At 44.7% G+C, this 15,162-nt stretch overlaps 1 protein-coding gene across 15 annotated transcripts in view; it reads right to left on the bottom strand.

The window, feature by feature from the left end:
* PLEKHA5 (pleckstrin homology domain containing A5) overlaps positions 1–9,060 on the bottom strand; it is a 1,155,627-nt gene extending 1,146,567 nt beyond the window's left edge. For 12 of the 15 annotated variants that reach the window (XM_085652691.1, XM_085652692.1, XM_085652698.1 and 9 more), the window contains exons 1-2: positions 8,618–9,060; positions 8,464–8,540 (exon numbers count right to left, since the gene is read on the bottom strand). In XM_085652691.1, coding sequence (XP_085508817.1) covers positions 8,464–8,540; positions 8,618–8,709 — 169 coding nt within the window. In that variant the 5' untranslated portion in view covers positions 8,710–9,060. The remainder of the gene's footprint in view (positions 1–8,463; positions 8,541–8,617) is intronic. The other 3 variants (XM_085652693.1, XM_085652696.1, XM_085652702.1) reach the window with 2 other exon arrangements.
* Positions 9,061–15,162: the final 6,102 nt, after the last annotated feature.

Here is a 15,162-nt window from a genome sequence, read left to right as displayed (position 1 = left end):
TGGCCTCGATGGCCGATTTACTGGGGTATAGATTTACCACCATCCCTTCCGCAGACCCCTCATAAGACTGCTCTCCCATACACGATCGGTCCCTGAACAGCCCAGACAACATAACGCTACCGTCTGCACTTACACACAACCAGATTTAATAAGTTTTGTGGAGTCTATGATCACCTGTGCCATGCTTATGTTGTTTTAGCTGCCAGTTCAGCAGGGGTTGTACCGGTACTCCTGATATATCTTGCGTTCAAAGTGTATACAGCGGGCCACGGCCCTTTATGTACTATGAAAACTCAATAAAATGTGGGGGGTTTTTTAAGTGATCATGTTCAAAGACGGTTTAAACATTGCAAATTGGAGAATGAGTAGATGGCTTTTGTCTGCAGAAGAAAGACACCTAACAGGTTTGAATGTAATTCAAACAAGATGGAAAGAATGATTCCTTCTTTGCCAGCAGAATGCTTAGTTTTACAATATATACCAATACATATTTATAACACAGCTGTTTTAAAAACTCCAGTTATTTCACAGACATTGGTCTTAAAGCAACAGTTGTATAAAGATGGCACTCCGAGCCTAGAAGAATGCCACGCATATTGCATCTCTTCAAGACCTGAAGTCTTGAATCTATAAATGACTCATAGTGAGGAACAGATCTAATATAGACGCAATGTACAATACTGTTCCGTGTGGTTGTGTCACTTGGGAGGAGGTATTCCACAGAGCGTGTGTGAGCACTGGGTAAACACAAACGCCTCTAGCTAAACCGGAAATTGACAGTGATTTCTTAAAATAGCTGGGAAGCTTTGTAAAAAATAAAAGAAAAGTGGCACCCCTTTTGTGTGCATGTGTAGGCTCATCCTATGGTGACTGCAGTGTTGCATATGCTTTAAACAAGTTTATCTCGGGAAGGTAGAAATAAAGAAGTCAATAAAACAGCATTCCTATTCCCCGCTGCAAGACAAAATCATTAACTGCAGGTGAATAACATTTTTTGACGGTTTTTAAAAGTTATTCAACGAAGTGCAGCATTATTTGTGACACCAAGAGTACACTTAGCTTAGCCACATATTGATATATTCATATGTTAGCTATTAGCATACGTTCAAATATCAGTACATCAACACCAATAACCAATCAGCAATAGTGCCATGGTTAGTAACATGAAACATGCATAGTTTTGTAATATGTATTACACACACTTTTTCTCATTTGCAGTGGGGAATTTTGCACTAACTAATAGAAGCAAAGGGTATCCCAGATATCTCTGGGACATGATTTAGGGAGGATTCCCTCTGCATATATTTTTCGCTAGTCTCTACAATCAACCAGTTTATCAATTTCGCCACCATTTTACACATCCAGACCATTGACTACCGCATGTCGTTTGGAGAAGAGTAAGGCGATACTCACAAAGGGTCTAGCTTTTCTAACTCCATATTAGTATTCAGGGTGAATTTAGCCACGGAGTAACATCTGAATAAGAACTGTTTGTTACACATGTACAGTAATCTGCTTTAAGAATCAAATGCATTTCTTAAAGCATTGCGGCCTCTGTAGTGTTATGTTACAAAGTCAAAATCGTTAAACAATGCCACCACATAAATTAATACAGATATTCTGCAATGTTCATCTCTTCTTCACCATATAACAAAGGCAAATGTACTGTCCCAAATGGATACCCCATTGCTGCATAACTCTGGTGCCCGTGCCCTACATGTACCCGAACACTTTCTTTTCTACTGTGTTATTACCATGTACAGTGTTTCTGGTAGAAAGATTCGATTGAATAAATTCAAATAATCTCTTACCTCCTCAGAAATTAAGCTATGTTCTTTGGGGGTGGGAGCACGTTCGTTTCCCTTAAATGCACCACTAAGATACTGTGTTTAGTCTAACATTATATTACACATATGATATTGCATGACAGATGCTCCAAAAAGCTAAACACTCAATGAACACCACAACGTGCGTTTTAATTATGTGAAAGCACTGCCAGAAAACCTATCAGAGTTCTAGTACGTTTGTGAGATCGTGTTATTTTTAACCTGGAAACATTCCACAGGCAGAGAAGTAACAGAACCAAATATTTATCTAAGACGCTAACTTTGTAATCGTAAGTATTTACAACAAGCACTGGCAAAGCTAACAGGTCTGGCTTTTGTTAGAAGCATTTGGTAATGGTTGGGGGGGGGGGAGGGGGGATATGTGCGTTACCCTCCGCTTCGTTTCTACAAAGAATATCCCATAATGAAGCAATATCCTGTACTAGAATATGGAAGCTGGGAGTAGTATCAATTCAAATACAGACAGCATTAACAGCTTTAAGCTGTGCCCTCAAAGAAGACTATTATGAAAAGGAGTCCGAGAATGAGGTTTATGTTGCAAGTAATAAACTTTGAAAACATACACACAAAACACTGCATAGTAGATACTTTTGACAAAGGGTCAGTATTATAGTTTCATCTTTAACAAGGCTTATGTTTACGCACGTTTTTGCTTTGTGATCAAAAACATTGCAGATCCAACATGTGATCATGACTGCAAGGTAAACTAAATTAATGTAAAAAGAGTGATTAGTGAATAGCAAACACTCTGTATTCTTAACAAGCTTAACATCCAAATAGTGAGTACTCTCTAAACAGAAAAACCCAAAACTCAGCTTTAAAATCCTATTTTGTAAGGAAAGTAAATATGGTTTCTTGTTTATTGTAAAGGTTTAAGCATGTAGCCATAATAGGCAAACACGGACGTGCAGTCAGACAAAAAGAATACACCTATTAGCAGCATGCAAATAAAAATTCAAAGATAACATCCAAATTTCTCTATGTTAAAATCACAATGAGAACGATAAAACCACACAAAGACATTCATTGTATTCATAAAGCACTATCAAGAATCGGTTATATGGATGAAATCAGCCTACCAGACGAGTGACACTAATGAACTTGTCTTTCAAGCTTGAGCTTGTTCTTTTCTAAGATAAGTCAGGCAGACCATAAATAAGAGGTAACAGAGCAAACTACGTGAATGTCGTCTGTCCTATGGCTCAACAAGGCGCCATGATACTAGCTTATTCCAAACCTATTAAACAGAGGGCGAAGCCTATTCTGCTTTTTGGCTAGCAGCTTTTGTGCAAAAAGGCAAAAAATGCAATAAAACCTTTACCCTGAAGTGCATGTGCAGTCTTGTTAAAACGGATGGCGCACCTGTACCAAGTTGGAAATGTTCCCATCCTGAACATCACATTTAAACTGCATTTCTGTTCCAGGTGTAACAGATATAAATATGCGGTTTGACTGATTGAATAACGCTCAAAACAGTTAGCAGTTAGAGAGTTTGTGCTGTTATTAGCAGCAATAAAGTTTGAGTGCCAGTATGCCTCCTTGACAGCTGCAGTGCTCTCGACGTTTATTCGACGGAGGTCCCACCAGAGATAGCCCAGGCCTAACCCGTTCTGTACTTTACTGACATGTTTCCTCCAGTTCTGCCCCTTTGTACGCTCTATATAGCTAGTACTTCCATAGCAAACTGCAGGTACATGCTAGCATCAAAGACAACATAACTCTAGTTTAACAAACGGGCTACTGGACCCATCACTAAAAACAAAGGAGAACACCAATGTAGACGTGTAATATTCCACAAAACGCCACCGCCTTGATAGTCAACCCAACCAAGCAGTGAAAAACTATGAACAATAAAAATGAAAAACAATTATCCGAAGGGGGTGGGGTTATACTATTCCTCTTGTAGTTTTTAGAGCATTTTTGAATAACTGGTGATGTTTGCTTCAAAACAGCTGTAGCTACCCAGAGCCAGACCCATAAATGTGTAAAATCAGCACCAGCCTATAACAGTAGAGAAATTCAATGAGGAGAGTGGTAAATAACTTGCCAGATTGAATGACAGCATGCAGTAGTGCTAAAATGAATCGATACAAAAGCATCAATAACGCCACAAAAATAACTTGGGACATGTTTGCCTTTCGGATTCAAACTGGATAACCTCTATAGCTGGAGGGAACAAGTGACGGACGCTTACAAACATATTAAAATGTATCAATTCCTTTCCAGATGAATGACAGTTTGACATATGTCAACATTTTGGTTTTGCCCAACCTGAACTACCATGGAAATAGTTTTTTTCCACCTCAAACTATAGCAGACATTCTACTCTCAACTTGTTTGCCTCGCCATAACAATAAATGTATTGGTTTTTTTGAAAGGCAACTGGCTCCCGGTAAGGCTGCGAATTTATTTTTTTACACGATGACACAAAGTAGTAAACAGACATCTCTGAACAGGCCTGCATACCTTGCCTTGTTGATCTTTTCTACAGGTGAGACCTAACCCCAAAGCGACCAACAAGTAAAGCTAACATTTGGCGCCAACAGACCTCGCAATCACACGAGAAGAAATAAAACACGAGAACTGAGGTAAAGTGAGCAGAACAGTTGACAGTGTTTGCGACTGAGTGGCACTTAGGAAGCCTGGGCTCAACACTCCCACCTCCTTGCAGCATTCCCTGGGTTAGGGTAGCAATTGCCTGTGCACGTTAATTACAAACAAGAGCGTTCGCGTCCCTCCTCTTACACGCGCGCGTGCAGAAATGGCCAATCCAAACGTCTGTCGCCAGAAACAAAACCTTCAAGCCTATGCATCCACTCCTTGGCAAGGAAAGACGTTAATGCAGTACGAAATGTGGCTAGCGAGAAACCTCCCTTAAACACTGGGTAACCCACGGAAACACGAGACATATGCCATTGCATCTGGAGGCTTTTCTGTAAAGTCCTCCAACATTGCGACCTGCCGGCAGCATGAGGCTTACACAATGCACTGGTGCCTTCAATCTCGTCTCGTGTCTGTATGGGAGTCTTTGAAAGCTGCTCAGTAGAACAGTACCCTCTTCCTGATGTAAATAAATGCCCAGTTGGGGCGACAAACATGAGCCGGGAGGGCGTATGTGACGCTTATGTTTTTGGGGCACCCTAAGCCGCTGCTATCAACGTATGAAAAGCACGCTCTCAGCTAGACGAAGAGCGAGGAGCCATCTACCGAGAAGACATTTCCAGGAGGGCAGTCCTGCTGAGAATTCTGTACGCCCTGCTGCACAGTTTTACAAACGGCATTCTCTCCAAGTGGGGAATATGCAGGCTCTAGGGCGTGGGACACCACCTCTTAAGACAGCAGCTGCAGAGCACGAAAATACACCTAGGTTAAAGTTTGGTACTAGCACTATGTCTCCAGCCAAAGGACGGGGGGCGGGGAGGGTGCAAAGCCAGAAATAGTGGGTATAGCGACAGAGCAGTCTTTATCGGATTTAACTTTGGAGTATTTCTCCCGGAGATTTGAACAGTCTCTCCGTGGTGGTGGGGGGGGGGGGGGGGGGGGGGGAAATAGGATCAAGCTGCTGTTTCAGCCAGCATTACTGGAGGGTCCCACATTTCATAACCCACAAGTCTAAATGCCCCCAGCACCTCTAGATGCCATCATTTGAGCATCAGCCTCCATAATTGTAGCATGTCTCACTCACCCAGCTTTCATCACTAATGTAGCATCTGCCCTCTAGGCCCCAATTATTGAAGCTTGGGCCAACAGCATGCTTACTGCAAAATCCCTTTTCTTAGCATCTTCAATAATAACAAAAAGTGCCTCATAATCCTCAACCCTTGCAACATATACCCCAGCACCCCCTAATACAGGTGTGTGTGTCTTGGCTTCCAAACCTAATGCATTCGGCACCCACGTTCTCCCAGCATTTCCAGCAGGACCCGCTTTTGTAGCATGTGCCCTGCAACATCCCTAACAGCATATGTCCCCCAGGACCACTAGCTAAAGCAGTATGAACCTCCCTATTTCTGTTTGCATTTCTAGCTTTTGCAGGCTGAGCCTCCCAGAGTTCCACTTTTCTGCCTCATCTCTCAGCATCCGAAAGAATAGCAGCTTGAGTCGCCAGCAGAGTTTACTTTTGCAGAAGGATCCTTGCAGCACCCCTAACTAATGGAACATGTGCCTCACAACATCTCAAATTACTACTTGTGCCCTCAACATCCCCAACTATTGCAGCACCTGTCCCCAACGTTCCCAACTATTGCAGCACCTGCCCCTCGCAAAAACTAATGAATGATATGCCCTCAACTCTAACTATTGCAGCATGTTTCTTCAGCATCCATCTACTGTAACGTGTTCTCACACATCCTGTATGAACTGCAGTATGTGGCTTGAGCACCTCAATTATAGCATGTGCCCAATATCTGCAATTGGAGCTTGTGTCCTCTTGGATCCTGAACTATGACATCATGTGCTCAAAGTGTCCCTGCTTATCATGGCAACTGCTGCAGACTCCTCAACTACTGCAACAAAAACTTGCAGAATGACAAATAACTGCAACGCATACCTGCATTATTTTACGACACTGCATTACTCAAAATGTTTATAGCTGGTACTTTCAATATTGCAAACCATTATAGCATGTATACACAACATCCCTAACTATTGCAGCACACACCCAACACATCCCTTACTATTGCAGCATATTCTCCTCCCTAGCAACGCCAACTTTCAAGGGTGTACACCCGATATTCCATTGTTGCAGTATATACCATAGATGCCTACGGCTCATTCTTACCTGTGGCAGTGTGGGCTAAGAATTCGTACCTGTTGCAGCATGTACACCATGTGCCACTAGAATCACTAACTGAAGCAGATTATACCTTAAGCATCCCAACCTTTTTAAAGATCATGCACAACTATTCATTGTGCACATTTCAGCATTCCTCAACATTTTATATTTTGCCCCAATAGGTCCCTAATGGTGCTTGCGCTCTTGGCAATCGAAACAAAGCAGCAAGTGCAACCAGGTATCTCTTGCCACTGCAGCACCTGTCCCCAGCTTGACCAACTACTGCAGCGCCTACCCCTATCTTGCCAAACTAATAAAGTGGCTACCTCCAGCTTGCCTTCCCATGTGACTGCATTGCCTGCTCCAGCTCCCCCAACTACTGCACCACCTACTTCCACATCCGTAACTTTTGGACCGCCTATTCCACATCACTATTGGGGCATCTGCCTCAAACAACCATACTGCAACTTCTTGCCAGCATCCGGTACTAATATAGCACGTTCCAACACACCGAACCACTGCAACCTCTGGCTCCTTAAGACTGCACCCTCAGCATCTCCATTCCAATATTGAACTCCAACATCCCTAACTACTGTAGTATCTCCATCGACTTCAGCATGTGCGTAGAGATCTGCCAGCTATCAAAGCATGCATTTTCATCATCCCCATCAAGTGCAGCAATTATCTCAATATCCGGAACATCTGCAGCATCTGCCTTCCAGGATCGCCAGATACTACTGCAAAGTATTTTAGAATTCAAGAACATCTAAATCTATTGCAGCATGCGCCCTCAGGACCTAGAACTATTGTAGCATGCGCTCACAGCACCCCTAACTACTGCAACATATATACTACTGTATCACTGTTGCTGTCCGAGCATACAAAACCCCTAATCACAAAAAAAGTCCCTGCAACACACCCGAACCACTGCAAAATGGGCCTGCAACAACCCAACTCCTGCAACTTGTCCTCCAGCATCCCCATCTCTTGCAAGTGCCTCAGTATCATTAGCCATTTCATCCCAGAAAAGTCCCAAGAACCCTCAACTATTCTAACATGCCGAGTCAGCATAATTAACTATTGCAGTACGTGCGGGCCCAAGACTACTTAACTGCGGCAGCACACATACCACACTCCAATTATTGCAGGTCTCCAGCATTCTGTGAAAATGTATAATATTTCATAAAGTATCAAAAGCATTCCTAACTATTGCAGCGAGTCCATAATCAACATTATGCCCGCTGGTATAAGTATACATCTACCTTTATCTTCCTTAATCCAAGTGTGTGCGCCTTTTAGCTTTCCTAATTCTAACAGGTGCACGTTAAGGCAAACATCCATAATCCAGTATGCCACCACGCTTCTATTCCCTATGCCATCTGGGACCCTCTCTTGATTCCCTTTAATTACCCTAATCACAGCCTGTGTATCCACTCTTGGGGGTGGTGCCCGATGCTTCCAGTTCAGGGCGGGGGCAATACAGGAGTGTGAAAGATGTCAGCTCGATCTATGCAGAACAGGTGCTCAGAGTGTGCAGCCTATGGGGCAGGGGTGATTAGTGTGTTCAGTGTACGTACCGGGCAGAACAGGCGAGTGGACAATGTGTACGTAAGGTACTCCGTGTGCACCCACGGTGTCTGCTGGGTGCGTTCAGCGTGCACATGGTGTGTAGTTTACAAGTGCCCTTTGCGTGTTAGCGGTGTGTGTGCAGAGGCATCAGTGGGTGCTCTGCGGCGCTGCTAATTTCTCTGTAAGGGGTTTAGGGGACTGATCGTTGTGTTCAGTGCTGAGTGTATGTATGCGAGTGGGTTCGGCGAGCTCCCCCAAACCCTGGTGCCGTACCTGAGCTCGCCCGGTGTCCGGTCACCACCGCTTCTCCGGTGACTGGGTGCAGCCAGGTGGTGCTCTTCGCCTCCTCGCTGAGGAAAGAAAGGAGACAGGTTACACCTGAGCCGCGAGCCCTGGCCCCTCTCCCCTCTCCTAGGGCTCCACTCACTTGATGAAGAAGACCCGGCCGTGCTTGGTGACGCCGTAGCTCCAAGTCCGAGGCAAGGAGCAGACCCAATCCAGGTTTAGATCCGCCGCCATGTCTACGAGCGCTGCTGGGGAACCGCGGCGGCTGGGGAAAGCCGAGCACGGCAGGCAGGCGCGCGCACGCGTAGAAGTGCGCGCCCGCGCGCTGTCCACAAACACCTTGGGAAGAACGCATGCACGCGCGCGGGACTTCCGGCTTCTCTTTTTCCCGTGGACTCATACAGCGGCCCCGCCTTCCACAGATGGACAACCAGCAGACGGAGCGTCCGTCTTCTCTGTCCATGCTTCGCTCCCTCCTTATTCGGACAGGTGGCCCCCCAGTCTATCAGCGCTGAGTAGGTGTGAGATCAAATGGATTTACAGGAGCAGCCAGCCGGGCGGTGTCCCGCTAGTAGGACCGTGAATAAACCACAGGCAACTCTAGATAGTGCCCAAGTGTAGCAGGGCGCGGTCACAGTCAGGCTGTGGGTAGCCCGATCTCCAAGGAAGCAAGCAAAAGCACTGCCTGTGGTTACAGACAATAAATATGTCGCCAGGACATCCCAGTCTCAGTCATGAGCAGTGTCCCACTTAAGCAGCGCTCAGCAGTAATGTCTACAAAAGGGCTGTTCTCAACCGTGAATGCCCTAGCAGGCAGGGTTTTGGTACAGCCAGTACCCCAGAGGGCAGCCCTCTCACTAAAATCAGTGTCTCCAGTGTACATATAAACCAGTTCGCGCTAACCCCAGTTTGCCCAGCACACAGTTTGGAATGTTTTTTTTACACTAGACAACATAGTCCTAGATTGCTACTTTTAGAAATTTATCGCGGTGGAAATCCTACTTAACTTCAAGGTATCATTTCAATTATTTCAACTGGATGAGTATTCTAAAGGGTTGCATAGCGATACTGTTTATAATTAACAAGGCAGTGCAAGCTTTGGCAGTGCCAACAAGTCTCGCCTTTATTTTACTGTATTGTAATTGCATTCTACAGCTCTTACTACCCCGGACACCATCACACCAGTCGTGAAAGCGCTTTAAAATAGGCACCGTGCTGTTCTTGATCTTGAAGCAAAGATTAATGGTTAATCCAGTGGTTGGTCATTATTGTAAATTAGAATCAGTTTTGTGCTATTCTCAAGGAAGCAATTCAATGTATTTATTCCAGTTTACATGTTGTAAATTAAATAAATAGGAGTTACATGTGATCATTAGGGGTATGTGAGTTCATGCACATTTTTGGTGGTATTAGATGAACTAGAAGATATTAAGTATTGTTAGGCTGTAGGGGCATGACTTTCAAAGGAGAGGTTATGATCTTTGTAATGAAGTGTGAAAAATGTTCAGAAATACAATGATAGAGATTAGGGTATACACCCATTTGACTGAGAGTAGTCTATACTTACAGAGAGGAGACATGCATAGGATGGAAAGTAAGGAGATGCTCATTTGAAAGAACAAGCATTGGCAAAGCCAATGGATGGAACCTTTATAATGCGAGTGATAAGCTATTAGGTTTGCCAATGCTTTTTTTTACAACATTGTTTTAAAAAAAAGTAACAAAACATTCAAAATACTAACAATATGTTACACTTCAGAATAATTATGTGATTAATCTTCCTGTGGTTCACTTGAGATCGGTTTCCATCTCTGAACATTTCTCAGCTGCAGTGTGAGAGTCCCTAATGTCCATCTCCATTTTAAGTAGACCCCAATTCCATTTTAGGTAGGCCTGGGTGGAGTTTCCGCGCAACTCTGCGAAGTGACAAAAAACTCTGTTGCGCTCCGCAAGCAGTGGATTGAAGTAAGTTGCGCTGTTTGAGCTGATTTTTAGTGCCGGGCGCTTGTCCCACACTGTTAAATGAGCATTAGCAGCACCACGCGCAGCACAAGTGGGCGCAGCTTCTTTCTGCCACTTGAGTAGATGTTCTACTTGAGCGGCAGCTTCCTCAATGCGAGCAGCAGGTGTCTCAATGCGCTGCTGCGACCGCCCGCATTGAGAAATCTCGCTTGGAGGCAGTCGCAGTCTCGCGTTGGAGTTTCCTCACTTGCGCTTGCTAACTTAACATTGGTGAGCAGCAAGAGAGGAAAAACTCTGCTTCGCGCCACTCCGCAGAGTTTTTCAGAACTCCGCGCTCTACACATAGTTAAAAAAACTCAGCGAGCGGAGCGGAGTTTACCACCCAGGTCTAATCTTATGTAACAGGAGTCACCATTTGCTCAATTTTAGGCTATGGAAGTCGCCATTTTTACCCCAGTTTATACAGAATCATTGTCATGTCTGCCATTGAGGCAGATGTCGCCTGACCTTACTTTCCAAGAACTGTGAAAGTATCAAGTCTTTCAGACAATGACATAGAAATATCATCTGATATGACATGAGTCTGGGACAAGTGTCTAGTTATCACAATGTCAAGGTCAAATAAGAACAAACACAGACTTATAGCCAAAATAGTTTAGTATGAATTGATGTCCATTTACTTAGAATGAGGATACGCCTGGGGCGCACACCTTGATACACATAGTCTATGTCAATCATTCCTAACCCTATGCCAAAAATTCCAATCTCCAATAATATTTAATATATAAGGACTGCCACTTGACCACTTGTGAGGAAAGATCCTTCTTCAAGATTATTGCACAAGATACTGCCGGGGATGGTCTTTTTCATTTTTTTTTTTTTTTTAAATTAATCTCAGAGAGGTATTGCACAAATATTTACAGTCATTGCTTATTCACTATGCAACATCAATTATTTCCATTAATATCATAGTTCATTTCCTACTTTAAATAGAACATCCAGTATTTAACAGATCAAACATACATACAAAATTCATTATAGGCCAATTTCTAATGTTCCTGATACGTTTACCTTTCCCCAACCAACCATTTCATTATTGGAGACCAGAGTTTCTTCCCCCACCGTTTAGCCTGGTAACCCTTAGACTCATAAAGTGCTTGTTCCAATTTATAAATGGCGATTAAGCGGGTCAGCCACTCATGGAGACCAGGGGGCTCCGAGTCCTTTCATCTAGTTGCGATTATAAGCCTGATAATCGTGACTGAGATAAATACAATACCGATTTGGCCTTGGTCCAACCCTATACTGTTATCATGCCCCTCCATCATAAGCGAGGGAGTTAGGCCAACACTTCTACCTACGGTCTTATCCCCAAATTTTTGCAATTCCCTTTTTAACAGATCTAACTTGGGGCAACCATAAAACATGTGTATCGCCTCAGCTGGTCCAACCCCACACCTGGGGCATTTATCATCCTCCCTTTTGCCCCAATTAAATAATTTAGCAGGGGTATAATATAGGTTAAAAATTGTCTTAAAATGTTGCGCCTTTAGGTTGGCTGATAGAAGAGTTCTTTTAGCCAGCACCAATGACATGTTTATATCTATATCCTCATTCTCTAATTGGCTGGCCCATTTAATCTCCATTTTCTACATGTCAAAAGGGGCTTCCTCCATCATAATACCATATAAATGTTTTATTTTATGACCAGATCCCCCAGGATCTCAAACAGTGGGATCTTTGCCATTGAAATTGCCTGCCTCCGTTTCCCAAAAAATCCCTTAATTTGTAAATACTTAAAATAATGCCTGTCAGGGACTCCATACTCTGTCTGTAGGTCGGGGAAGAGTTTTAGTTGATCTACTGCCTGAATATCTCCCACTATCCTCAAGCCAAATTGTTCCCATTACTTGCCAATAGCATCTTAAAACGCCAGGGGAAAAAAGGACGATTGCCGAATGGGTGTATACTTTGTAAATTTTTCGATGCTCAAATGTTTTTGAATTTTTCCCCAAGTTTTCCAGGCGTTCCTAATAATTTTAAATCACAAGATGACGGCCGCTTGAGGCTGTAATAGCGAACCTGCCACCAAGCACCGTGAAAATGAACCTGGAATGACAGCAAGGAAAGAAAAGGATTAAAGACATACATACTGGATGTCCCTGGATGCCGTGGTCTTCTGTGCCATCGCCGACTCCCGATTGGGATCTGGAAGCAATCCACGGGCTGCGCTGTTGCGGTAGTGCTGCCTGGTGCTCAATCAACTGACGAGGCTGACAGGGCTGATTCTCTCCTCTACAGGATGCCAGTGCTGCCGAGTAAGAGCGTCCGCACTGATGAGGCCCAAAGTCGGCGGCGCTACAAGAGGGAAGCCTGCTGTACCCTCAACCATGGACCCAGCAGGGGCAAAGGCAGACAGGGTTCAAAGCGAAAACCTCTCTCAGTAAGGCCAGCGCTGGAGAATGAGCCGGAAGCAGAGAAGGGAAGAGGTGGGTTCTCCTCAGGATGACACCTCCCGGGGACTACAGTGTTGGAGCTGCTGTGTGCTCCAAGTGGAAAACAAGCTGTGGCAGCTGAGGCAGAGGTAACAGGTCTCTCCCAAGGATTGGCTTGAGGGAGTGGACCCGTGGCTGCAGAAGATACTGGTCTTCATACAAGCATGGTGGAAGAGCCACACTCGGGGACCCAGAGTGTAAGTACTTTAAAAGAGGGGGATGTATCGAACCTTACTATTGCCATATGTCAGCAGGTGGAACAAGAACAGGTCACATCTTTAAATCAGGATAAGAAGAAGGAGGGAGCACATCAGGCAGGGGGAGGAGAGCTAAGGGGACATACAGCTGGCAAAAGCCCCGAGCATCTAACTCGGCTCAGCAAGTGGAAGTTTTGTCCCAACTTCAAGATCAAAGCACCCTACATGCATATGCTAATCTTGAGGCTGAGATAGACTCTAGCAACTGTTTTTGTCTCTCTTTGATGGCCCAGAGTGGTCGGCCGATGGTTCCGGATCCTCTATTGTCTCAAGTGAACATGACAGTGACACAGATGCGGCTGGGGGCCCCCTCTTTATGACTGCACGGCAGACTAGGGGAAAGAAATGAGGGCCGCTAGTCTGAAAGGGGACTATTCTTTAACTGACTCTATCAATACCAGCCACACTACAACACCTCAGGATGCTCTTGGCTCTCACCCCTGACACTAGAAACTGTACTCCAAACGATCATGCAACACCGGAAGGAGACCCGGGCAGATGCTCGTAAATCCCAGAACGCAGCAAGGAAAGTACAAGCGGCAGTAAGAAAACTGACCAAAACCTGCAATACTATAGGGGAGCGGAATCCAAAGAACAAGAGAAGCAGATCAAGGCTATCCAATGGAAGCTGGAGGACAGTGAGAATCGCCAGCGGCGTAATAACCTAAGGGTCCTGGGAATTCCAGATGGGAAGGAGGGGACGGACATTAGGGGCTGTATGCTAGATCTCTTCTGGCAAGCATTCCAGGAGCTCACGGACTAGAGCTGGCAGCAAGAGGTCCAGCGAGTCCATAGGACACCTTTTACCTTGAGACATCCTGTCAGGGAAGGGGCCAAGTGAAGGGCCATCCTAGTCTTTTTCAGGAATTTTCTTTTAAGGCAGGCGGTATTTGAAAAAGCAAGACCTGAGGCTAGGATAAATGTAGGGGATGGCTAATTTTTTGTCAGACCGGACTTCTGCCATGCCACCGTTGAGAGAAGATGGCGACTTCGGCAGTTAATCAAATCCTTCCAGGATAAGGGTGGCAAGGCATTTCTGAACAATCCTGCATCCTTAAAAGTGGTCTGATAAGTTGTAACAAGGTTTTTTACATCAGAGATGAAAGCCAAAGAGTTTTTGATAGGGCTGACGTCAGAACATCTTAATGGCTTGGGCTAAAATCAGACTAAGGGAAATCAGGAAAGTTCAGGATGGGTTCTCGATATCTGGGTAGCTTTATCTGCAGTCGGATGGGGGAGTGTTTTCTGCCATTTATTTATTTATTTGTATCCTTTTTTTTCCCCTTCACCTTATTATAGTGACATAGTATACACAATAGTTCACAGTGTCTGCAATTTGCTCCTCATCTCCCAACAGACCGATGTGCGATCTGGATTCTTTCCGATGAGAGGGGGGGAGGGCGGGAGGGCTTGGGGTTGGTGAAAGGGAGGGGTCAGGGTGGGCAGGGGAGAGGGGAGGTAGGGGGTGGGAGAGCAAGGGTTTTCTTTGAGTGAGGACATGGGGGAGAAGGGGGGAAAATTGGGGCAAAAAACTCAGAGAGGAAACTACGAAGGTATCAAAGCAAGATTGTAAATTAACAAGGGTAACAACAGAAAATGCAATGAAAATGCAATGAATTGTTCCCTCCAGGGCTGGGGCAAAAGGCTGGGAGCTAAAATCAAGAAGGCTCATTCATTAAGACCAAATGTACGGTTTCTAGTGTCGGGGGGTGAGAGCCAAGAATACTCCGTGAAAGTTGGGGGCCTTGTGGATAGGAACAAGCGGTCTAGGGTCATGGAGATGGTAAAATCTATCGCCACGGATGTTGTTTGTCTCCAAGAGACGCATATACCATGGGATAAAACGGATTTAATCATGGTAAAGGGGTACGCTTTATTGGACCGCTCTTCTCAAAGCTCCAACATTAGAGGGGTGGCCATCTTAGTCAAATATAAAATAGGATCAGCTAAACAAAGACTAGTTGATGCCAGGG

Source organism: Triturus cristatus, chromosome 4_1, assembly GCF_964204655.1.
Source record: "Triturus cristatus chromosome 4_1, aTriCri1.1, whole genome shotgun sequence".
NCBI lineage: Eukaryota > Metazoa > Chordata > Amphibia > Caudata > Salamandridae > Triturus > Triturus cristatus.
The sequence above is the reverse complement of the archived record's forward strand: the minus strand, read 5'-3'. Positions and strand labels throughout refer to the sequence as shown.